General features: G+C 38.8%; 1 protein-coding gene across 1 annotated transcript in view; it reads left to right on the top strand.

Annotated features, from left to right (window-relative positions):
- LOC134670681 (yemanuclein) overlaps positions 1-23,681 on the top strand; it is a 31,537-nt gene extending 7,856 nt beyond the window's left edge. The window contains exons 6-17 of the mRNA XM_063528498.1: positions 394-484; positions 734-845; positions 2,571-2,720; positions 4,251-4,402; positions 4,963-5,119; positions 5,602-5,682; positions 6,430-6,642; positions 7,491-8,427; positions 11,610-11,664; positions 14,251-14,323; positions 16,001-16,045; positions 20,846-23,681. Of these exons, the coding sequence (XP_063384568.1) occupies positions 394-484; positions 734-845; positions 2,571-2,720; positions 4,251-4,402; positions 4,963-5,119; positions 5,602-5,682; positions 6,430-6,642; positions 7,491-8,427; positions 11,610-11,664; positions 14,251-14,323; positions 16,001-16,034 (2,055 nt within the window). The 3' untranslated portion in view covers positions 16,035-16,045; positions 20,846-23,681. The remainder of the gene's footprint in view (positions 1-393; positions 485-733; positions 846-2,570; positions 2,721-4,250; positions 4,403-4,962; positions 5,120-5,601; positions 5,683-6,429; positions 6,643-7,490; positions 8,428-11,609; positions 11,665-14,250; positions 14,324-16,000; positions 16,046-20,845) is intronic.
- Positions 23,682-24,126: the final 445 nt, after the last annotated feature.

Raw genomic sequence — 24,126 nt, 5'->3', positions numbered from 1 at the left:
GTTTTAGGGACGATTTATCAGTAGATACGAGTATTATAGTTTTATTTTTATAAATGTTGCATCACATAACATATTTACAACTAGCGACACGCCCCGGCTTCGCGCGTATAAACCTTAATAAATTATGTACCTAAACCTTCCTTAAGAATCTCTCTATTGATAGGTGAAAACCGCATGAAAATCCGTTCAGTAGTTTTTGAGTTTATCGCGAACATACAAACATGTAGACAGACGCGGCGGGGGATTTAAAGGTGTAGTGATAGATGTTTAGTAGATGAGAACTGAGGATTTTTAAAATTAGGTCTGTTTCTTTTATAATTTAATAAACACTTGGACTTTTTTGTGATATTGAGATTTTACTACTAAGTAATTTGTTTTTATTTTATTTTACAGAAAAACAAAGATATTGATAAGAAAAAGAAAGCGAAGAAAATCAGAAGGACCGATTCTTCCGCCGCTACATCAGGGAAACAGACTTCTGATGGTAAGCATTATAAAATATGATAAACAATTATAACTATAAACCACTGCTAAGGTTAGACCGAACACATCAAAAAATTTTTAGACATTCGTAGTTTTTATGGAGTGAGATTTTTTGCAAAATTTACAAGTAAAGTTAAACAAGCGTTAAATTAAATGTTTGGATCAAGTTTTTGGCAGACCCTTCTCAATTTATGCATTTCAATTAATTGTCGGTTGGTACTAATAATTTAATTGATGGCCGTTGTTGCAGACAACGGCGCTGGCGACGCCGAGAGCGCGGACTCGCGCACGTCGCAGTCGGACTCGCTCACCTCCAAGCCCGCGCCCAGCTCCGAGAACGCCGTCACCTCCGACAGCTCCAGGTATTACTCATTTGTGGCATCGGGCTCGGCATGTGCCATTCATTCAATGGTGCCATCTGGTGGAGCATTTTTCGAAAAACGCGAAATTTTGAAAATGTGCAGGAGTTCCTTTTTCTTGTAAACTGTAAACACGCAAGGGTCGTGATTTAAGGGAGTGTTTTAAATCGACACTAGTTGTGAATTACCTTTGCGCACGTGCAAATATTTTACAGTACAAATTAAATTGAAATTAAAATTTTTGACATAGGCACGTATTGTTGCATTTAATGTTGTCTGTAATACTCGTATATAAATCCATTCATACATTGACCTTTATCCCGCCCTAGAGTGGCAAAGTAGCGCCATACAGGGTGTCCCAGAATTCGACGTCAAGCCGTAAACGGATGATAGACCAAGTCATAACAGTTATCATAAAATTACAAAAAAAAATCCAACTCATGTTCTTTAAAAATTATGGTCACTTTAAAAATTCACTAAAAAATCCACACCCTGTAATTATTCAAGATTACACAATAATAAAAAAATTAGAATAAATTATGGAATTTGTAGTAACAAGAGTTAAAGAACCATTACAGTGTGGATTTTTTAGTGAATTTTTAAAGTGACCATAATTTTTAAAGAACATGAGTTGGATTTTTTTTTTTTGTATTTTTATGATAAGATAAAAGATAAAAAAATAGTTTATTCAAGTAGGCATATTACAATGCGCTTATGAATATTACAATGATATTCCATATTCCCTGTCATCGTACCAATTATGGCCAAAATTCTATCCTGAGTAGAATCGCACGTACCTATAATAAATCGTTCCAAAACATCGACCCTTTCTTCTCCTCCAGACGTGTTTTCAAATCACAAATTGCAAAGCAACTTTCCTGGTAGTCTCGCACTATCACACCCACTTACACACATACACACACACACACACACACACACACACACACACACACACACACACACACACACACACACGAACACATAAATTCCAATAAATGCGTACAAACTAATAGATTCGCTCGTTTATGTACTGTATGTATTTTTATTGTACTATTTTTTATTTATTGTTTACGCAAAATTAGAGCTATACCTACTATTTTAGGATTTTTTTTTCCAGTTTACAGTTAATATTAAATTTTTCTCTTTTTCCTTGTACCTTAAAGACTTACAAATTAAGTTATATTTACAATTCTTGTACAGCACAAGTTACAAGTCTACCCACAGATGATTTTTTATTATGTATAAATTCCAGGAAGTTCTGTTATTGGCTATGCTATAAGTTCTCATGTTTTTTGTATATTATTTAATGTAAACGCTGTTGAACTTCTCAATAAAATAAATAAATAAATAAATAAATAAATGATAACTGTTATGATTTGGTCTATCATCCGTTTACGGCTTGACGTCGAATTCTGGGACATCCTGTATGTACAAATAACTATTGTACGGAGCAGCCCATGGAATGCTTCCGGTTAGTAACAAGCTTCTACTACAATAAGGAAGCAATTACAAATATTTTGAAGGCAGTTGATAAAAAATACATAGAATTTAGTTCCTAAAGGCTTCAGGGTCTTATAAGTAAACTTTTGCTGCCCACATGACCGTCAGCAGACTGACTCCTAAATAAACAGACAGTAGAAACTATCAGAATTTACACATTTCTTTTACCCTTATATAGGGTACCTATTATAGTAGTTATATGCATATATTTTATTGTATCATTTCCAGGGATGTAGAAGCGAAGTCTGAAGTGAAACTGCCCCAACCAGTGATTCAAGTTTTGGAGCAGTTAGAAGCAGCGGTCACCAAGCATCAGTCGGAACATCCGGACACTCCTGTAGCTCTACTTACAACTAATAATGAGAAGCATCTGTTGAGGTGAGCTATTTGTGCTCTTTCTAACACTACAGCAACAAGGCTTATTTAAGTTTTGAAGCAGTTAGAAGCAGCGGTCAGTAAGCATCAGTCAGAACATCCGTAGCTCTACTTACAACGAATAATCAGATGCACCTGTTAAGCTGAGATAATCAAGTCCAATACTGCATCAACAAGGGTAATTCAAGTTTTGGAGCAGTAGAAGCAGCGGTCAGCAAGCACCGGACAGAAAATCCGGATGCGGAGCTTTTCGCGGCCTTAAACTCTAGCGACTGCGGCAACTCAAACGCGGTGAGTCTCGCTTGCGCCAATGTCATTACGAGAGAGATGCATTGTGAGTTAGATTATTCAGTCGCTAGCGAATATGTCAGTATCAAACTCGCGATAAGGATATTGTTGTGTCTCTTACTTTGTGTTAACAAGTTAAGTTTCTATTAGGAAGGGTTAATAAAATGTAATGTGTGTTTAGTTTTTAAAAACCTTTTAAAATCCCATTATCTGTCACTGCCTTAATTTGCCTTTATTTATTTATTTATGTATGTATATATGTATATATATATATATATATATGTATTTTATATATTTATTGTATTTACTTAGAATAATTCTTTAATATATCTTTTATATTTATTCTTGATATGTGAGGCTATTCTATTAGTATTCTACGTAATCTCGTATCTGCACTACCCGTTCATTGTTGTAAGTTATTGGTTTCCTGCTACCCAAAGGTTGTCTGGAAGAGATCGCTTTTGAGCGATAAGACCGCCTGTTGTTACCTAATGTAATATCTGTTCTTTTTCTGTATTCTTTTTCATTATGTGGTGCACAATAAAGAATATATTATTATTATTTGTATCTCCGTTTTAAAACTCTCGGGTCTTTCGAGCCCGGTCATTTATAAGGCGTGCGTGGGGATATGGATCCAACACGTAGAGGCCGTTTGGAGAGATTTGATGTCATGTAGAACGCCTGCTGGAACCCATTCACGGGTACATCAATAAATACCCGTGAACCGGTTTCAGCAGGCATTGGAAGCTATTGTAAAGAATATGGTCAGAATACTGGTCTATGGTTTAAGTTTGGGTGGAAAAAAGACTGGGCTATTGCAAAGAAGTCCGGACACCTGCCATAACATTGCTTACACAAGTTATCGAGACAGGTGGTGACTCGCCACTCGTTAGATGGGCACCTGATGCGCCATCGTAAAGACGGCCAGGTGCAACACCGGCGTGAGCGGCTCAGGGGTGTCGAGAGGTGGTGCTGCGCTTTCTCCGAAGTTACTCGCGGCGTTATGCCCTTTAACACTTCCACCCCTGGAGCATATAGCTCTAGCGACTCCTCTCTGGACGGCCAATGAAGGCGAGCCAGAGCTGAGAGTCCTGCGGGTCCCCTTGGGGTCCACTCCGACCGACGAAGACACGCCGGAGACGGAGACCCTGACCGACTCTCGGGAGCACTCGGGTCCGTGGGGTCGTTACTCCCCAACAGCTCGCCACAAGCTGCCCTGCGGGCTTATTATTATTATTATTATAGTTTGGATGCGGTCCTCGCAAGCAGTTCAGCGACAGCTCGAGCGCGGCGCGCGGCGTGGGGCCGCGCCGCCGGCTGCCTGCGCTCCTCGCGCGCCAAGCTCATACACCGAGTGCAAGCAAGGCTCAAGGCCATGAGCGAAGCTAGCGACACTAGTGAGTTATCTTTGCCAACACCAGAAAGGACACTATGTAAAAGTTACAGTTTTGCACTAATTTCTGTCTGATCGTGAAAATCAAAATGTTTTACATCGACCGGGATATGAACCGTGATTACCTTTTGTATTGTTTTTGAGCTTCTTTTGTATTGTGGTCGATATAGGTCTAATGAAACTAACCGTGAATCATTCAAAACTGTTAATCAAAAGGATTTTTGTCACTTTAGTACAGATACTGCTTAAACTTATTATTAAGTACAGGTATCAAAAAGAATAAGATCCATGGAACCTTTCTGATGCCAATTACGGAACTCAACCAACCATTATAACGACAGTTGCATTGCAGTTTTATTTACAAAAAAGTAAAAATTAAAAAAAAAAGATACTTCAACTACCATGCAATTATAACTCTTTTGAAATTTAACTTAAACATCTGCTGAGTTGCCCCATATAACAATGCCGTAACAGAAAATAAGTGGTACATACTCAAAGTTGATATCCCGTTTAATTTTTCCTAACTAGGTTACTTTCCAACTATAACCAATTGTGTTCGTTCAGAAGTTCCTGTCTCAACAATTGCTCAACCAACAACAACAACTGCCACACCAACTGCCACCACGAACAACAAGCGGAAATACTCTGATGACACCGACGAAGATATTAGCAAACTCACTGCCGAGGAACGGGAATCTAAGATAGTTGATACATTACAAAGGTAAAAACAGTACTTTGGGGCTGTTCTTAAATTACGTCATCGATTTTTGACGATTTTGGGACCCCCCCCCCCCCCCCACCCCTAATTTGAAATGACGTAATTTATGAATAGCCCATTTTGGCTAATATTAAAGCTAATTTTTCTATTTTATTTGATACACTACAAGGTGAGAAACTGACTTCAAAATTACCAATTAGAACAAGTAGGATAGCCCCTCTTTACGACTAGCTAGGGACACCTGGTAGGGACTAATACCAATGGTGACAAGTGTGACAACTATGATGTTCAACTATGCGGACAAATGGATGTCATTTATTTCCAGTTATATCTTGTGGTAACCTGTGGGGATTATTACGTCCCAGTTCTCAATATCCGGTAGTCAGTAACATCACATAATAGTGGATCATTATTTTGACCAATCACAGTACACAAATTTGGACATAGAAATTTGTTAATGCAACATGTGTTTGTTTAATTTTCAGACTAAAAGCCTTGATAGAAGACCGCACACCCGCCATGATGGCCAGTTATCAGGCCGAATGTGACAGGGTCATGGAAGAGAGGTGAGTATCATCACAGAATAAATTATAGTACTAGGTACCTACACTACCTACAGAAGACTCACTCTCTAACAAAACGCGTCTGTTGCGATCATGACAGGTATTGACGCTAGGTGGCGACAGCGCCACGCGCGGGTTATGGCTAGCCACTAAAATTGGTGTGGAACGGATATACTTTTAGCTACCTGTAGCAAAGCGATGAAATCGCGGAGTGAGCCACGCTTGGTGTCATCTTATAAACATAATAGTTATAATTGTGCCGTTATCTGTTTTGTATGGAGAACATTCTAGCTCGAAAATATTTTCCATAGTAAACGGAGAACGTTCTCGATAACGGCACAACTCTATAATAGTAAATAGAAGAAGTAATTTAGTGAGGTGATCAAAATTACCTCCATAAACACAGAGTTGGGTTCAGTTAATTTTTATTTGAATACGGGTGCAAATGGAGTTGAAGTTTCTAACTGCTTCCACGCGGACAAAGTCGCGAGTAAAAGCTAGTTATAAATATATTAGTTAAATTTTAAAACTATATTAAGTAAAAAAAATTTAAAGGTTTAAGAATTTTCTTGTGAGCTTTTAGTTCTTTACTATAGTATAACACATAATATGATTGCATTCGAGTTAAATTTTTAAAGTTCGTGGTATGATGACTCGATATCAACTCGGTGTTTCGCTTATCACTTGAAATCGAAACTATTGTAGCGCCATCTTTGCACATTTAATTTCATTTGTGCTTCAAAATTCCAGAAAGAAACTCCAAATAGCGTCCGACGGCAGACCGATCGAGAAGCGCCTCCCCAAGCGACGCTTCCCGTGGTGTCCGCGCAGCCGCTCCCTACTAGCGCGCCTCAAGCGGCTCGCCGGAGACCAAGATGCAGCCGCTAACTTGCTGGTGCGACGGGCACTGCCGCTCTTTCCTAGTGGCTTCGTCAGGATGCCTACACTGTTGAGACAGGCTGAGTAAGTAGCTGACCGAGTGTACTGTGTATAAAGAAACTCTAAATAGCGTCCGATGGCAGACCGACCCAGAAGTGACTCCCCAAGCGACGCTTCTCGTAGTGTCCGCGCAGTCGATCCCTACTAGCGTGCCTCAAGCGGCTCGCCGGAGACCAAGATGCAGCCGCTAACCTGCTGGTGCGACGGGCACTGCCGCTCTTCCCTAGTGGGTTCGTCAGGATGCCTACACTGTTGAGACAGGCTGAGTAAGTAGCTGACCCACTCGGTCAGGAGACCAAGAAGCAGCCGCTAACCTGCTGGTGCGACGGGCACTGCCGCTCTTCCCTAGTAGGTTCGTCAGGATGCCTACACTGTTGAGACAGGCTGAGTAAGTAGCTGACCCACTCGGTCAGGAGACCAAGAAGCAGCCGCTAACCTGCTGGTGCGACGGGCACTGCCGCTCTTCCCTAGTGGGTTCGTCAGGATGCCTACACTGTTGAGACAGGCTGAGTAAGTAGCTGACCCACTCGGTCAGGAGACCAAGAAGCAGCCGCTAACCTGCTGGTGCGACGGGCACTGCCGCTCTTCCCTAGTGGCTTCGTCAGGATGCCTACACTGTTGAGACAGGCTGAGTAAGTAGCTGACCGAATGTACTGTGTATAAAGAAACTCCAAATAGCGTCAGACACCAGACCGATCGAGAAACACCTCCCCAAGCGACGCTTCCCCTGGTGTCCGCGCAGTCGATATCTAGATTCTGAGCAACAATATTTTGTTTCATGTTGTAAAATATTTGCTATTTAATTGCAATTTAGAATGACACTTCAGAATCATTGTTAAATTGAATAACACCTATTTATTTTCTTTTTCCAGTCTCAGCAAAGAACTGAAAGTGTCAGATGTGAAGCGACAACGCTCCTCCTCCGTATCAGCACCCGCACCCGCACCACACCCCGCCGCGCCGCCCGCGCCGCCGCCGGCCGCGCCGCTGCCCGCCATGGCCGAGCCCATACAGTTCCCGAGCTCACTGACTGTCACCACCAGCGTCAAACCAATAGAAAAGACTGAGGAAGACAAAAAGACCACATCCATCTTCGGGAACCTAATAAACACCTTCTCCCTGAGCAAAGACTTGATAGTCGAAACGGAGAAAAAAGACCCCGAACCCAAAAAGGAAGTCCCCAACAACATTGGCAGCATAACCATCACCCCGGTCGTTCAGAAAGAGAAGAAACCGACCAATCCGCCTTCCAAGGAACCTCTAATCAGAGTTAAATCGCCGGCGGTCCTCAACGAAATGGCTAAAAAGGACAAACATAAACCAAAAGACAAACCTCAAGTCAAAGACAAGCGAGTTGACTCCCCGTTACATGTAGATACTAGCTTCCCGAACAAAAAAGAAACGCCTAGTCCGACGTTAACTAAAGAGGAACTGACTAAAAAACAGATAGAGAGTATGAGAATATCGGAGAACAACATACCCCGGCCCGCTCTAGTTCCAGTTCACCATTCCCCGACCTTCGCTAAACCTGATAAGAGACCTCCGGAAGTTAAAAAGAAGAAAGAAATAGTGATTATATCAGATTTAGATCCTTTAGGTGACGTTCAGCAGGAATCAGTGGTGGCAGTGGACGATAGTAGCAGTGACGTTGAAGTGATAGAGGAGAACAGAAGTGAACCTAATAAGTGTGAAGTGCCTTCGAAAGACAAAGTGAGTGATAAGAAGGTGAGCAAGAAGGATAATCATCGGAAGGATGATGCGCTCGAGGATGATATTCACACGGTTATGAGGAATTTGAGAGAAATGGAGGTTAGTATGTCTTGTTTATTTAATTCATAGATTCTTGTCAGTCTTTTGTAGTCATCTTTTTGTATTTTTTCGATAAACATTTTTTTCTGCTCTATACTGCACAACCAAAATTTAAACCCCCGATTTTAGTTACTGTACAGTGCCATCTATTTCAGCTGTAAGAACTAAGCTACGTTGCGCGTCTTATTTCTTTGTCTATGATGATTTTTAATAATTTATTATTTAAATGGCGTCCCTAAGTGTGAATGTCAAATGCTCTGCCAAGATAAAGGCGGGATTCAGTATAAAAATGCTTGTGCCACACAGTGCCGGACACTGGTGGAATCCCGAAATAGTAAATGTGATACAGTATTGGACCCCTGCAGACTCTGAAAGATCTTTAACTTCCTACTCCTTGCATTGTAACTATATCACCATTAGAAAAGTACCAGCTTTTTGTGACTATCTCAACACACTTTTGTAACTCAGTACAGTATTGTAATGGGTATATATTCAAAAACGAATATGTCTAATGAAATTAAATAGTTTAGCTAAATAATAATTTGCTACACAATTTTTTATCTTCCAATTAACTATGGTAGACTACATTGAAATATGGTTTTTGAAGTATAAAATAGTTATTCCACTTTCTTTGTCTTATATTTAAAACGGCCACACCATAGGAACCCATTTAAAAGGTCCTTCACTCCGGGTTATTTCCATTTACTTCTATTTCAGGGCTCAAGAGAGATGTCTTCTCGCTCTGTTACGTTAGTAAACATTCTTCCACTAAACGGCTTATCCTAAAAGTAAAATGTATAACTGTTTTTCAAAGTTTACCAAAGACATATGTAACTTCGTATAAGATGAATAAAGTCTAAGGAAAGAATGTCGGAAATCAAGAAAAAGTCATTCTCGGATAGATGGCGCACACACCTTTAGCCTATGCTCGGCTAGATGGCGTGACGACACCGTTTCATAGTTAATTTTAACACATGGATATCAGTGAATGAACATGGATCAAAATGATATAAAAATAATAAAATCATTTATCCATATACATACATTTTCTTGTTAATTTTATCCCACCAAAAACATTCTGTAAAAAACTAGCCAAGTCTCGATGGAGCTGCTTATTTATCTCTAAAAAGTAATGAAATCTAGACAAAGTCGTGCCAAGTCTAAGGTTCCTTACTGCGATTTCTTTATTATTATAGTTAATGTTGTGTGACTTGGCCGTTGAAGAGTACACAAGGGTACAAAACCAGGTGCTCCATGACACCATTGCACCAATCTGTCGCCAGAACCGCTACCCATTGACGATGGAAAATTGCCACTTGGAAAACGTTGATTCAATAACCAGTCAATTAGAGGCTTGATAAAGCTGCATATTTCAATAATACTTATGTATGGGCGAGCCTGAAACAAACACTTCTTTTTGGTGCAATGGCAGATTGGTGCAATGGTGTCATGGAGCACCTGGTTTTGTACCCTTGTGTACCTTTCAACGGCCAAGTCACACAACATTAACTATAATAATAAAGAAATCGCAGTAAGGAACCTTAGACTTGGCACGACTTTGTCTAGATTTCATTACTTTTTAGAGATAAATAAGCAGCTCCATCGAGACTTGGCTAGTTTTTTACAGAATGTTTTTGGTGGGATTTCACTTCTTTTTGTAGAAACGTGGGCATATTGATTTATTTTATTAGATTTTCTTATTAAACACATTTTTTTTCTTTTTAGTAGTTTTTTATTATTACAAATCTTTCTTTTCTTTTTTTCCGGTTCTTTCTGATTCTTGTACAGTAGCAACAGTTTTTCGTATTGCCCATTCATTAAATCTAATATTTAAATAATAATCAGTAATCCGTCACTAATCATCATATATGTAATGACTTGGCAATCGCACATAATGCTTTACTCGTACCGTACTCGTAAATATGTGTAATGCTCAAACTGCAATTAGCGCTAGCGTTATGTTCAATTAGAATTATTTTTAATAGGTGACGATGATCCTTTTGTCATTATGCAGCCGTGCGATGGCCAAGTCATTATACGTATTACAAATTAAAGATATCTTATTGATACGGTTTTAACACCCCCTGGCACTGATTAAAATAACCGACTTGGTTTCACATTACATCTCAAAACTTTTTTGTAGTAAAAGCGTTGCGAGACTTGCACCTTTTTACATGTAATGTTTTTGATGGGATCTCATCTCTTTTTGCAGGCAGTCCTTCTTTTCGGGTACTCATACCCATACTATGTATACACATATCATACCTAAACATATCTTCATTCATACTCACATCGTACATCGTAGTGTACCTTTACTTTACCTACTATTTGTAGGAACTGCAACAGTAACTTTGTAATATCATATATTTATATGGGATTACATACAACTTACTTATGCAGTTCTTAGATCTTTAAAACGTGACTGATATTGCAATATTTTTAGGTTTTCCCTTTATGTGGCCATTAAACCCTAACTCTGTACCAAATTTCAGCTCTCTGAGTTTATGGGAAGTACTAGTTCTATTCTGATGATCATGAGTGAGTTTCATAAATGCGAAACTTTGCTTTCGCTTAACTTCGGAACTAAATGACCTACAGACTTGAAATTTTGGATTTTAAGTATGTGATTATAGCTTACTGGATGACCAAAATTTCTGCGTTCTGGTCTTATCCAGAGGTTCTCAAATAGGGGCCTGAAAATGCGGCGAAATGGTTCCAGTAAAGGATGGTACGGCAGTGTTTGCTTCGCGCTCGACTTGGCGGGGGCACTGCCGTGCCCCCCGATACGTTTTCGTTTTGAGTTATAGTCGTGTGCCGATAGATGGCAGTAAATTTACTGTGACTACAAAATTTACTATGACAGGACCCCTCTATACTGTCTATTCTTTTTGCCCATACTCTCTAAGGCAAATTGTAGGCTTCAATTTGATACCAATTGGTGCAGCGACTCACGCTTGACTGCACATTTCTAATACGTTTTCCTGTCATCTATAGGTAAAGAACTATTTAATGATATTTTATTTTCAAAATGTTACACCCTGTAGTTTCGGAGATAAAGGGGGGAGGGGGAATGGTCGGACAGACAGGCAGACGCACGAGTGATCATATAAGGTTTCCGGTTTCCTTTTGAGGTACGGAACCATAAAAACTGCTTTTTGAAATAATTTTATCTTTTATTTCAGCATTCACAAGAAACCCCAAAGTTCAATAATTCTTTCGGAGGAGTTATAACCAGTGGTAAGCGTTCGTTATTATTAAATTTTATCCAATTAGCTCATAAAACTTAATTCCTGTCCATGGCACGTTTACGTATACTTGCGAGCAATTATAATAGGTCACTTATGAACATTTTGTACATCAATTATTTGTATCTGATGAAGAAATGAAACATATTAAAATAAGGAGGAATTAAGAATAAGGATGTTACTTGAACATACTTCTAGACATATAGTAAACGTGGTATGGTGGCACTGAATTTTAGTTTTATAATTTTATAGTAAGTTCTAGACGTAGAACGTGTATGTGGGTATACGAATGCGGGAAACCTCGCAAAGCTAATTTAAATGGTGTAGCCACTGTAAGATTTTAATAAGGATAGATAGAAAGGCCAGGTATACATTTCGTAAGCCATTGTCTTCCGGGCAATAACATATAAAGTGGCTAAGGCAGGAGGGTGTCACTACGCAGTTTAGGTACATTCGGCCGGCGCGCCGCCTTGCGCGGCGTGTGGCAGTGGCTGCCGCGCGCTGCTCGGCTCGCACGATAGTCGTGTCACGTGGCGCTCGCGCAAATTTGAAAATACACAATGGCTTCGAAACCTATATCTCGATCTAATCCCTATAATAGTTATTTGTACAACAAGAGATCAAAGTTTGATATTTCTTCGAGTGCTTATTTTGAGTCCCGTGCAAGCGAACGATTCTATAATAGATTCACGAGCGTAGCGAGTGAATCTAATTTAGAATCTTGAGCGTAGTAAGGGATTCAAAAGCGCACGAGATGTAAATAACTTTGATCTCGTGTAGTACACAAAATTTTTCACCCTAAGCAGTGAGAACATACCTAGAGGGACAGAGATAATAGAACCCAATTATATCGAACTTTGTATTAGACCCCGCATGTTGAAATGACATTTGACTATAAAAGTCACTTGAATGACATTTTGTCTCACTCAGTGAGCAAAATGCGATTTTGCTCACTCATACTGTCTCACTAAGTGAGCAAAATGCGATTTTGCTCACTGAGTGAGACAAAATGACTCAGTGAGCAAAATCGCATTTTGCTCACTATTTTTAAGAAGCAAAGTACCCTTGTTCGAGCTGCTGAGGTGAAAAAGATATTGTTCTGTTTACGGATGTCTAAAGAACAAGGTTGCAGAAATAACATTTTATTAAATTCCGGACGATATTGAAAGGTGAATTTAAACTTTAAAACATAACATAAATACTAAGTAATCAAATTCGACAACTAATTCGTTTTGTTTGCATAAAACTTAAGCGCTTTAGACCAATTTAAAATGATTATTGGTCGCCCAGAAACAATATTAGGAACTGACCGACATATTTTCAAAGGAATACGGCTGTGGCATATCTACCTACTTCCGTAAAAATCAGACATACTATCTCCGGGTGAAAAAATATGTTTACAGAATCAACGTTAGTAGTTCCTACATATTAATCTTAAAAATAATAATACGGTAGGTATAGGTACAAAAACTTGTCAAGTTTCAACCCTGTGCCGACGCTCACAGCTCGGTCATAAAACTGTGGCGCGCAAGGAAGATTCACGGTTCGTGCGCGGTTACGTAGGTATATAAGTTTCAATTTTGCGTGCAGGTGGCGAGTATAGGTATAATTTTATACCTAAATGTGACTTTTGTGAACGAGTGAATTTTCTGTACGGTAGTACTATTAGTTATTCTGTGGCTAAGGTAAATGTATGATGTCTCGTAAACGTCAGCTGCTGCTACGCTGTTTGAGAAAAGGTAGCCGTTTGGATGCAGAGAAGAAGAAATAGTAGGTAACTACTTTCTTCCCAATCGAGAGAAAGTTCACATTAAAAATTACACCAAGTCAAAGTTCAAAGTCTGTGTTGGTTGTCAATTTGACAATCGTCAAAATACTTATTCAATCAAAATCACGAACGTTTAAGGTTATGGTGGTCCCACACTGACTGTTGTATAATAATATAACGTCATATAACATCGTGTGATAGGTAAAACATGATAGTATTGATAGTGTTTTATTATGTTGTTCCTATCACACAATGTTATATCATCATTCTCTTGCCCTTGTCCCATTCACTTGGGGTCGGCGGCAGCATGTCTTTCTCTTCCACACCTCTCTGTCACCCGTCATATCATCATTCACTTGCGTTCGTTTCGTATCATCTCCCACACAGTCCATCCACCTTTTCCTCGGTTTTCCTTTTCTCGTACTTCCCTCCACATTCATTTGTAATGCCTTTCTCGTCACATGACTTTCATCCCTACGCATCAGATGCCCGTACCACGCTAGGCGATTTCCTCTTTTTCTGTTACACAATGTTATAACAACAGCCAATGTGGAACCGCCATTATGTCGTTAGCCATTTTGAAACGCGGTTGCGCGAATAAAGTCTTACAGTGGCGTCACCAAAATCCGCCTTAGAAACTTTCTGGGACATTTTGGGAAACGGTGGAAGTTGTTCAGTTTCATGTACTTAACAGCACACCAATTTTTATAGAAATCTAAGATGTGATCGAAATATACAAACAGTCCCTAGCATAGTCTTACAGTGGCGTCACCAGAATCCGCTTCCTTAACCTTGGTTTCTGTTGGCCAGCCAAGCACGAGAAGTCTTCCAAAACCTACAGCCCACGGAATGTACTCGGGGACCGTAGTGACAAAGACAAGTTGTAAGTGGTTTGGCTTTCGCTTGCCGTAGTCGGTGTCAGTGTTGCCAACTTGGCATAAATGATGCCAGATCTGCCATATTTTCACTCGCTTTGGCACCAAAATTTCTCATTTAGCATCTGGCATATTTTTTAGCATAATATTTAGTCTAAGCCAAGTTTGCACCAACTTGGCAGCAACAATATGCGCCATTGCCTTATGTGGTTCATATTTTCGTATAAATTTTGACTTTTGTGGACGGATGGACGTCGACGGACTATATAAAGTTAGTCAAGCAGATCTTGTCAGTAGAAAAAGGCGGCAAATTTGAAAAATGTATGTGTTTTAAGTGTCTAATTTCAAGTGACATTTTAGCATTTTTTTTAGCATATTTCAAAAAAGTTTGTCATAATTTTGGCATAATCTAGACATTAGTCTAGCATTTTTTCAAGATCCGAGTTGGCAACACTGGTCGGTGTTGCTTGTCGAAGGCACTTTGCAGTGGTTCCTAGCCTTGGAAATGGGGATAAACTAGTGGCAGGCGTGGCTCACTCCGCGATTTCGTCGGGTCGCTACAAGTACATGCGGCTACACCAGTTTTGGTGTCTAGCAGTAGTGGTTGCCGCGCACCGCTACGGATGGGACGCCTGCTCGCGCTTGCGCTTGTATCTCTGGTAAAAGAGGTTAGGTTAGGAACCACTGCTAGCATAACTGTATAAACCTACTGCTATAGGATGCTTTCTGATATTAGTGTCCTACCAGGCTACCACTATACCTTATCTTACAAAGGAAATTAAATTAACTTCATTTCCCTGGCTTTGGCCTTTGGCCTGGCTGGCAACAAGAATTTGGAATCATACAGCCAACAGCACACATGTCACATTTTTCTGTCTTCATGCGGCACTCCGAGCATTTCATTGTACAGTCGCCATCAGATATATCGCAGCGGCCAAGGTGTTCACAAATATCTGAACACGCACTCTAACGCCTTGACAATAGAGGCGTGCTCAGATATTTGTGAGCACCTTGGCCGCTCCGATATATCTGATGGCGACTGTACAAACAGCAACACTCCTAACTGTACATCGGTGGACCGTATTAGTCTCATTACAAAAGGCATAATGCCCACCGATGTACAATTAACAGCGCGCGAATTGGGCGATGATGGTACAGTCATCAAAAATTTCGCTTAGCACCCCTGCTGGGGTTAAGCAGAGCTAAGCGAATAGTTTGGCTGACTGTACCCTCTAGAGTGATAAAGACGGGTCACTTTTTATGGAAATATCAAAGTGAGCCGTTTTACAATTGCTTTTCAGTGTATATCACCCATGCGTTCATTTAGATTTTAGATCATATTTTCTGATATTCCTAGTTGTGCCCTAACTATTTAGAATTAATAGTAACTAACTAAAGATTCGTGTTAACTCGTATATTTTCATCATATTAACCTCTTTTCTACTCACATTTTTATGCCTATTTCGTATTTTTTAATAAACCATCCATAAAATTTTTGAAAAACAAAATGAACCACTGAAAAACAATTACTGAAACTATTAAAAATTTAAATGTTGATTAATACATTATTTTATTCAAAGGCAATTTAACTGTAACCAAAATCAAATAACAATTGAGTACGGAAAAATATACAATAATGTATATTTTGATTGGATATCTATAGGAAAGCGTTTGTTTCAGCGCAGAGCCAACTTCTTTGAACAAAATGGATGGATGTAGTGCCGTCACAGGTAAGGATTTAACGTAAAAATCCGTTCCAAAAGCATTCCACCTGTTTCGCTAACGGAAACTACTCTTTTAATTTCTGTGCGTCTTAGGAAGCCGATTTTTCGTCTGGATAGTCCATGGCGTAGCTAAGATATAGTGCCATACCAAAACTCTGCTTTAGTGTTGATTATGACACTTAGTGCCACTTGCACCAACCCACTAACCCGGGGTTAACCAGTGAAACCCGGAGTTACCATGGTTACCAGTACAATTTGACATTAGGTTAACGGTTTAACTGATTAATCCCGGGTTAGCGGAATTTTGCAAGTGGGCCTTAGCGCCACTAACCCGGGGTTAACCGGTTAAACCGATAACCAAGTGTCAAATTGTACTAGTAACCATGCTAACCCCAGTGTTTTACCGGTTAACCCCGGGTTAGTGAATGGTGTTAGTGGCCCTTATGATTAAGAGCTAATTTCGAGCTAAAAAAACGTGGTAGAGGAAACATAATGAATGTTTTCAAGTCGAAATATTAACGTTCGCTTTCTGGCTCGTAATTCGCCTCGCTAGGTACTCGTCGCATGGAAAAAGACTTCTCGGCTTCCTAATGTTCCGAAAAAATCCAAAGTTATTTCATTTACGAACATTACCTTCGTAAATGAAATATCTGGTGGAATGCTCATCTAAATTCTAAATCAACTTTTGGCCAGTTTTTAGTGAAAAATGCGTTAAATTTTTATATTTTTATTTTTATATATATTTTTGAAAACAGCGACGGTTACAAATTAAATGATTCTTTGTAAAAATTGACATAGCCATTCCTGTACAAATCATACACATACTCATTTAACATTATGTCTGTATCACCTGCTTTCACTGCTAGGCTCAGCATATAGCACTAAGGCCCTGGTCTCCTATAAACGCCATCGGCCGCTTACAGCGTCTGCGTCACGATGCTTACTATAGAGATGTACTGTTGTGGTCTGTTTTAGACGTCGACGTCAGCGTCTTTTTTGTTCAAAAACGTTGACGCTGACGCCAGACGCCGCGTACAGCATAAAATAGGAGACCAGGGCCTAACATTTAACGCAAATAATGCTTCCCTCTGCTCTTTTGTAGTTAATATAATTTGGTACAGTCACGTCCGAAAATATCGCTACGGACCTAAAATATGTATGTACACGACCTTATTGCCCATATATGGAAGTGTAGGTATATCCTCCCACGGCCCAGGCACACAAATGAAAAATCCAGAATTTGTCACTGAAATTTGAACCTATAGTGCAGGGAATAGAGTTGATTTTGGTTTTGTATTTCTGGCCAGTTTGCCCTTCGGGCATCTGAAGCAACTTAACGAACCTATCTTACCTATTTATTGGTTTAATGTGACTATCCTCAAAACAATACACAGGAACATTACGGTCTGCCTGATCTTACGATCGGCCGCCGACATATACACCGTGAAATTTTAGTGGTTGTTTTCCCGCAACGAAATGATTCTGCTATCGATATACAGTCGATGTGTAATCTTTTTTTTTAATAATGTTAAGAAATGCCAGATTTATAAATGTGTCGAACGAAACTCGAAAGTGACCTAACACCAGTAGTAGCACTGCAGTAGTACCTACCTGATTCTTTTGAGTGAATGAAACATAATAACCTAAAAAGTAGATCCATTTATTTTTCCTTCACACATTTTACGTGCAGTTAGTTTGCAGATCCTTAAAAGTAAACATAACAAGTTAAGATCAAGCTTTTAATGATCATTGATCAAAAACTTAAACAAACGCTTAAACTTCCCGATACCGCAATAATTGTTCGAATTGCAATCCGCCACGTTCAATACACAATCACCTCTGCCCTGTGCATGTGCTGGCGTTTGAAACTGCCCGTGGTTAAGCAGCCGCTGTGTTGCGGCGACAATTGTTCGTCCGTGTGGAACTTGAGGGTTTAAAATCCCCCGAAGACGCAGCGACTGTAAATGGTCCGGTTCCGCGTAAAGTCGCCGGGCGGCGCACATTGGTTCAAGAGCGGAATAAAGTCCAAATTTTACAGGTCAGCTTTAGTCATTCGCATGTCTTAAATCTAAAAGTAGAATACTTGTGTAGGTCTATCGTGAAAGGATTTTAATTTTGGTGTATTATTTATTAGTAAATTAATAGACCAAAGTACACGATGCTGTAGACATGCCAATGCTCCCTTAAAAAACTTGTTTATTGCAGGTCATATATTTCTGAAATCAGCGCTAATGTATACAAAATAATTATTTTAGTTACAGGAGCATATATTAAGCTATTTATATGTTATATAATATTAGTGACTTTGTGGCTTAATTTGAGTATGGCTTGGGCGAAAACGACATAGTCATTATTTTGCCAATTTTCATTATTCAAAAGAGTATTACTTTCTTCCGCCAGCGTCCGCTCCATCGAAAAATAGCACAAATGATAGCTTAAGTATCTGAGATAATTACTAAATTGATTCCAACTGCCGGGGCCTGCAAACATTTGAATAATGACCATATAACTAAAGAGCGTACTTAATGTAAGGAAACACCTTAATGAGAATAACACCTTAATGGGGGTGATTAATAAATAAATATTTTGATTTTGGGTATAAAATGCATACATTATTTTCTTCTTCTTCAGTTACAATTATCGATTCGAGAAAATAACACTGTTTTTTTGCGTTATTGTACCTACTTAGTAGTTATGGGAAGTTTCAGCATTTCAAATGCAGAGTTAGTTGAAATTGCTATTTCAAGTGACCGAGATGTGCATAAGTGTATTGAAAGCTCATGGAATGTATTCTACACATAGCCTACAACAAGTACAAATGCAGTCACACGGCCACAAAAAGAAGCAGAAAAGAATAGTATTCAAAAAGAGTTGTACGAAAGATTGGGTTTGAAAGTTGACTTCGTCAAGCAAGGTATGGGGTCATCTAATGATGGTAATACCTCCAGGAGATTTTTCAGTAACCCAAGTTTAGTTGCGGAGATTACAGGGGTAGAAAGAACTGATTCACCGGTTTTCAGTAATATTACAGGCAATTAACTCTGGTGCCACAATAGATGCTGAAAAGTTTGGAGATTACTGCAATAAAACAGCTGAAATATTCGTTGGCTTGTACGAATGGTACTATATGCCAAATACAGTACACAAAATACTGACCCATGGAAGTAAAATAATATCCGCTGCTGCTCTACCGATTGGAATGTTAACCGAAGAAGCCCAGGAAGCGCGGAATAAAGATTATCGTCGGTACAGATTGTACCATTCGAGGAAATGCCTAAGGGAATCTGCTTACAAAGATATCATAAACTTGCTTTTGACATCTTCTGACCTTTTTATTTACAGCTTAAGCAAATAATAATTATAAGAAAACAGGACGAGAGCACGACGAAATATAACAATTTATTGTAGAAAATTATTAATTTAAAGCCTTTTTTATTTATTTATACTAGTAATAATTTTTATTATATACTCAATTTATTGCAATTTAATTCTGTAAGCCATTTTTGAATTATTATACAAGTATGTTAATGTTAATGTTTTCATAATTTTGTATTTTTAGTATATTTTTGATGATTTTAATATAAATTTCTAATAAACAAAACAAAAATTTATTTATATTATTTATTTTACCTATTTCTATCGATAAAACCACATTACACACGTTTTATAATCCCACCTATTCTTAAAAACAATTAATTCCGCGCGCCCATTCAACCCGAACCACTGTGCGGCGTGGGAGTCGTAGTTAGCCCTAGCGTACAGCTGCACCATCGCGACGTACTCTAAATTAGAATATTCGTAATGTCGATCCATTTTACTAGAAATAGCAGTGATGACATTGACAGGATCTGTTATCACATTAGTTTAATAAGCGAAGAGGATGTAATTATTCGATTTACCAAAGTTGACACAAAGTAATGGCAATCATCAAACTAATAAAAAGGTTTTATTTCAACTGTTAATCGTGAAGGAACAGTCTAAGTAAATTTTAATTTCAGTTGTCAAACAGTAAAGCACTCTAGCCTGTTACACAGTTTAAAAAAGTAACATGTGCTTGTTTATTTGTTCATCTGTTTACAATATCGGGAACTGTCGTCGACTTGCAGTTTTAGTGTGTTACTATTGTTTTTCGCTTGTTCGAGTTTAGGTTATTTTTTTGCAATTTTTTTTTTTGGAAAACAGTTTATTTATAAGTTTGTCTATCATAATTCGAAAGTACTACCGATAGCAAATCGCCCTGTCGCGGGAAAACAACCACTAAAATTTCACGGTGTATATTCAGACGTGACTGTACTTACCATTTTGCCACAATTTGTGTCTTGTTACAAGGATATAAGGACTACTAATGGTCAGTTCAGTGTTCCTGTTTGTTCTTGTGATTAACAGTTCAAAGTTTGTGTTACACATATGTGGCTTTCCAGCACAGAAGGGTCCTGGTCCAGTCCGCCGGACGATATCGGCCTGTCAGTTAAACGCAAAATTTGACAGCTCCGAACAACTGACCGGCTGATATCGTCCGGCGAACTGGTAATCTGTGGGCCCCTTTAGATCCCATTATTACAGGTTTAAGGCCTGTGCACACCGGCTTGCGTGTGCGTGACGTGCGCGTGCGCTAAAATGTTGGAGCTGCACACGCACACATCACGCAAGCGGTGTGCCGTTTCTAATAAGGACCTCTATACTACAACGCCTCACGCACACGTGCACGTCACGCACACGCAGCCGGTGTGCACAGGCCTTTAATATTTAATTTTATTTATAAGTTTATGTAGGTACGATATTTTAACAGATAATTATCAATTTCAGGTTAATGCAGTACTACCGGAACCTCAAATGAAGACGTAACGCAGGCGGTACTAATATATACATATACACTGTAAACTATTATTCCATGCAAGGTAGGCCCGGACATTATGAAATTTACATTTTGAAACTGCGTTCAAGATCACGGGCGTTTCGAACACCTAATTTCTTCGGAATTTATCGCAGTCTACATTAGGAGTCAAATTTTTTGATAATATATCTGATGAAATTTAATTACTTTCTATGAAAATATTTTAATTGGTGTTTTTCCTGGTAGACACACTACTATTTAAACAATAGCCGAGTGGTTCAGGCGCCTGTCCGGTAAACAGGGGACGCTGGTTCGATTCCAGCTCTGGACACTGGAGGTTTGGTAATTTTTCCCTCCGTATATAACATTTATTTCAGTTAATATTTCTGGTTGTTTGGTAGCCTACCATCCTCAATCTATCCTCTGTCAGATAGCCAAAAATGTCATTAAAATTAAAGACATTTTGTCATAAAGAAGCCCAAGAAATAAGGCGACGAGAAACTCTTATATTTATTCAACTGCTAAGAAAAACACAAAGATTGGCATAATTAAAAACACAAGGAAATTGTGATGCAACTGATGCACAAGTTAACGTATGACAATACAGTAGGTAACACAAATCGTATGTTGCCGTACAGCGCCACCTGTCAGCAGCTAAAGTGTCTACTACTTTACGCGTCTTAAGCGTTTTCTCTATGGTCATACTGTATATTTTATCCCAGTCTGGGAAATGGGTGAATCAACTTTTTCTTGTCACTAGTTGCCATGGTTACGGTCTCCTGGGTCACTCTTAAAATACTAGTTATTTCGTATTTAAATGAACCAAACTTGAATTTTTTGGTAGGTATAGAGCCTTTCCATAATGGGACATCTACTAAGCACGTTTGTAGAACCATGGTACAGCAGCATTTCTAAGAAATTATGCTACTATTGGCTGATGGGACAGAATTACAGCAAGAAATAGTTGATCGAGCCAAATAATCGTTTTTGTTGAGGTTATTTCACTCTTACACTGCATAAAGTGGCCGAAAAAACTTCGTGCATACTTTTGCGGATTTCTTTTAAATGCTGAAGAAACGGGACTATGTAATATTTTTATTATTTTGAACTCATTCCCATAGGTATATTTCTTTTGAAAAGTTTCAAAATGTCCGGGCGCGGCACAACACACCACGTAAGAGGTCTCTATTGTTTCCCAAAAAGTTTTAAGTCATAATGTATTGTTTGTCCGCATTTTCTTTAGTCATAATTAGTTTGGTTCAGAATCGCGTAACTTTTCAGGATTGACATAAACCTAACCTAACCATAGGATAATCTTACGAAATTTCTGAAAAGTTAACGTTTTCAGTTTTAGGACTAATGCTAATATGACAAACAATACATTATGACTTAAAACTTTATGGGAAACTAAGGGCCACGTAAGATCTGTTCCATTCTACGTAACATATAGGTTTGTATAAAGCGCTCTTAGGGCATACTGAAAATTTCTGGAACTGGCCACTTAGAAAAATAAGTCCTTTAATATAACAGAATCCAGAAACTTTTAATATGACCCACGTATTTGTATAAACGATATAATTTAGTTTTACACTCTTTGACCCCCTATAGTTACTGCTCCACTATTGGTCCAATACAGATTTTTATAACTAAGGGCTGATGTAGACGGCGCGTGATTACAATTTTAGTTACATTGAGATTGGTTACATCCAATTCAGCCGACCAATTAAATACCGCAATGTAATGAAACTCGCATGCGAGTTCTCACACCGTCTAGGTGAGCCTTAAGTCTTTCCCGGGCGATAACTCTTGAAGTGTTAAGGGAGTTGTATATAAGCCTCCTAAATGTCAGCTGCCGCTCCGTTGGTGGCCGTTGAAGATGAACAACGTACAATTTTTTTTGGACATTTAACTACTTTACGAGTTACATCCTGGAAAGCAATAACTAAGGGCTGATTTTGACGGCACGCGAACTCGCATGCGATTTTAGTTACATTGCGGACTGTCGATTACGTCCAATTCAACCGACCAATCAAAACCCGCAATGGTATGAAACTTGCGTGCGAGTTCTCGCATCGTCTAAATCGGGCTTAACGAAATTTATACAAACAGACAATGATTTAGCGGCAGTGGATGTATGTTTGTGCTGTTGGTATTTTTTGTCCCGATATAGCTAGTTTACCGATAACTAAGAACGTGTATGTGAATCACCAATTGCAAACCATCTTGGAACAAAAATATGCGTTGATCGCAATTTTGGATGCAAATCGTTTAACGGAATTGACATAGCTACAATTTACCAAAAAAAAATATGGTATTCTTTTTAAAATTTTTCACAATTTATACTCAGAATCTAAGTCAATCTTTATTTTACATTTATGACCTATTTGCAAGGGTCACCATATGGCGGACCGCCGACCTATTTTATTTTTTTGCTTATTGCTTTATTTAATAAACTCAAGAAGAAACGGCCCGCGATGGTCTTTTTATTTTAAGAACCGGACCCCTGAAAAATCTAATTGGTGACCCCTGACCAATTAATTGGAGCAGTAACTACACTCAAGAGTAATTAAAACAGATCATTTTGTAAAAAGATTATATGCAAATTGAACGATTTTCTTTGCTCTTGAGTTTACACAATAACACAATAGCAATAGAAATAACAAGATTCGGTTTTACTGTAAATTATGATTGTATACTTGAAATTAAGCCTCGTTTACACTTGAGTTATTTTAGTTTGGTTTAGTTGCAAGTGTAATCGGGCCGGCATGCCCAAAATGTAATAATTATGAATACATATTTATAATGAATGATTCGGCTTTTTTTTAACCCTTTAGCGCCACTTGCACCATCCCAGTAACCCGGGGTTAACCGGATAAACCGTTAACCCAGTGTCAAATTGTACTGGTAACCATGGTTACTCCATGTTTAACCGGTTAACCCCGGGTTAGTGGAATGGTGTAAGTGGGGCTTAGTCCGTAGCGGCAACATACTTGCCATCATAATTAAAACAAAAACACATCTTTATCACAAGAATTACGGTTCGAAATCGAATGACTAAAAAGAAATGTCAAATGATTAAAGGGAATGGAAATGATGTATTCTAGCGGAAGCAGTTATAAAGTTGACCCAAAATTTTTTTATTAAGCTATGAGCTTCATCACATATGTTCCTTGAGTAATTCTAAGCATTTCAAGCCTGGGAGGCAATAAGAAATGTGTGTCTACTCGGATTTGTAATGGATTCAAACTTTCAA

The sequence above is a fragment of the Cydia fagiglandana genome, chromosome 14, assembly GCF_963556715.1.
Source record: "Cydia fagiglandana chromosome 14, ilCydFagi1.1, whole genome shotgun sequence".
Lineage (NCBI taxonomy): Eukaryota > Metazoa > Arthropoda > Insecta > Lepidoptera > Tortricidae > Cydia > Cydia fagiglandana.
Note: the sequence above shows the minus strand (reverse complement) of the source record. Positions and strands in the feature narration are given on the sequence as shown.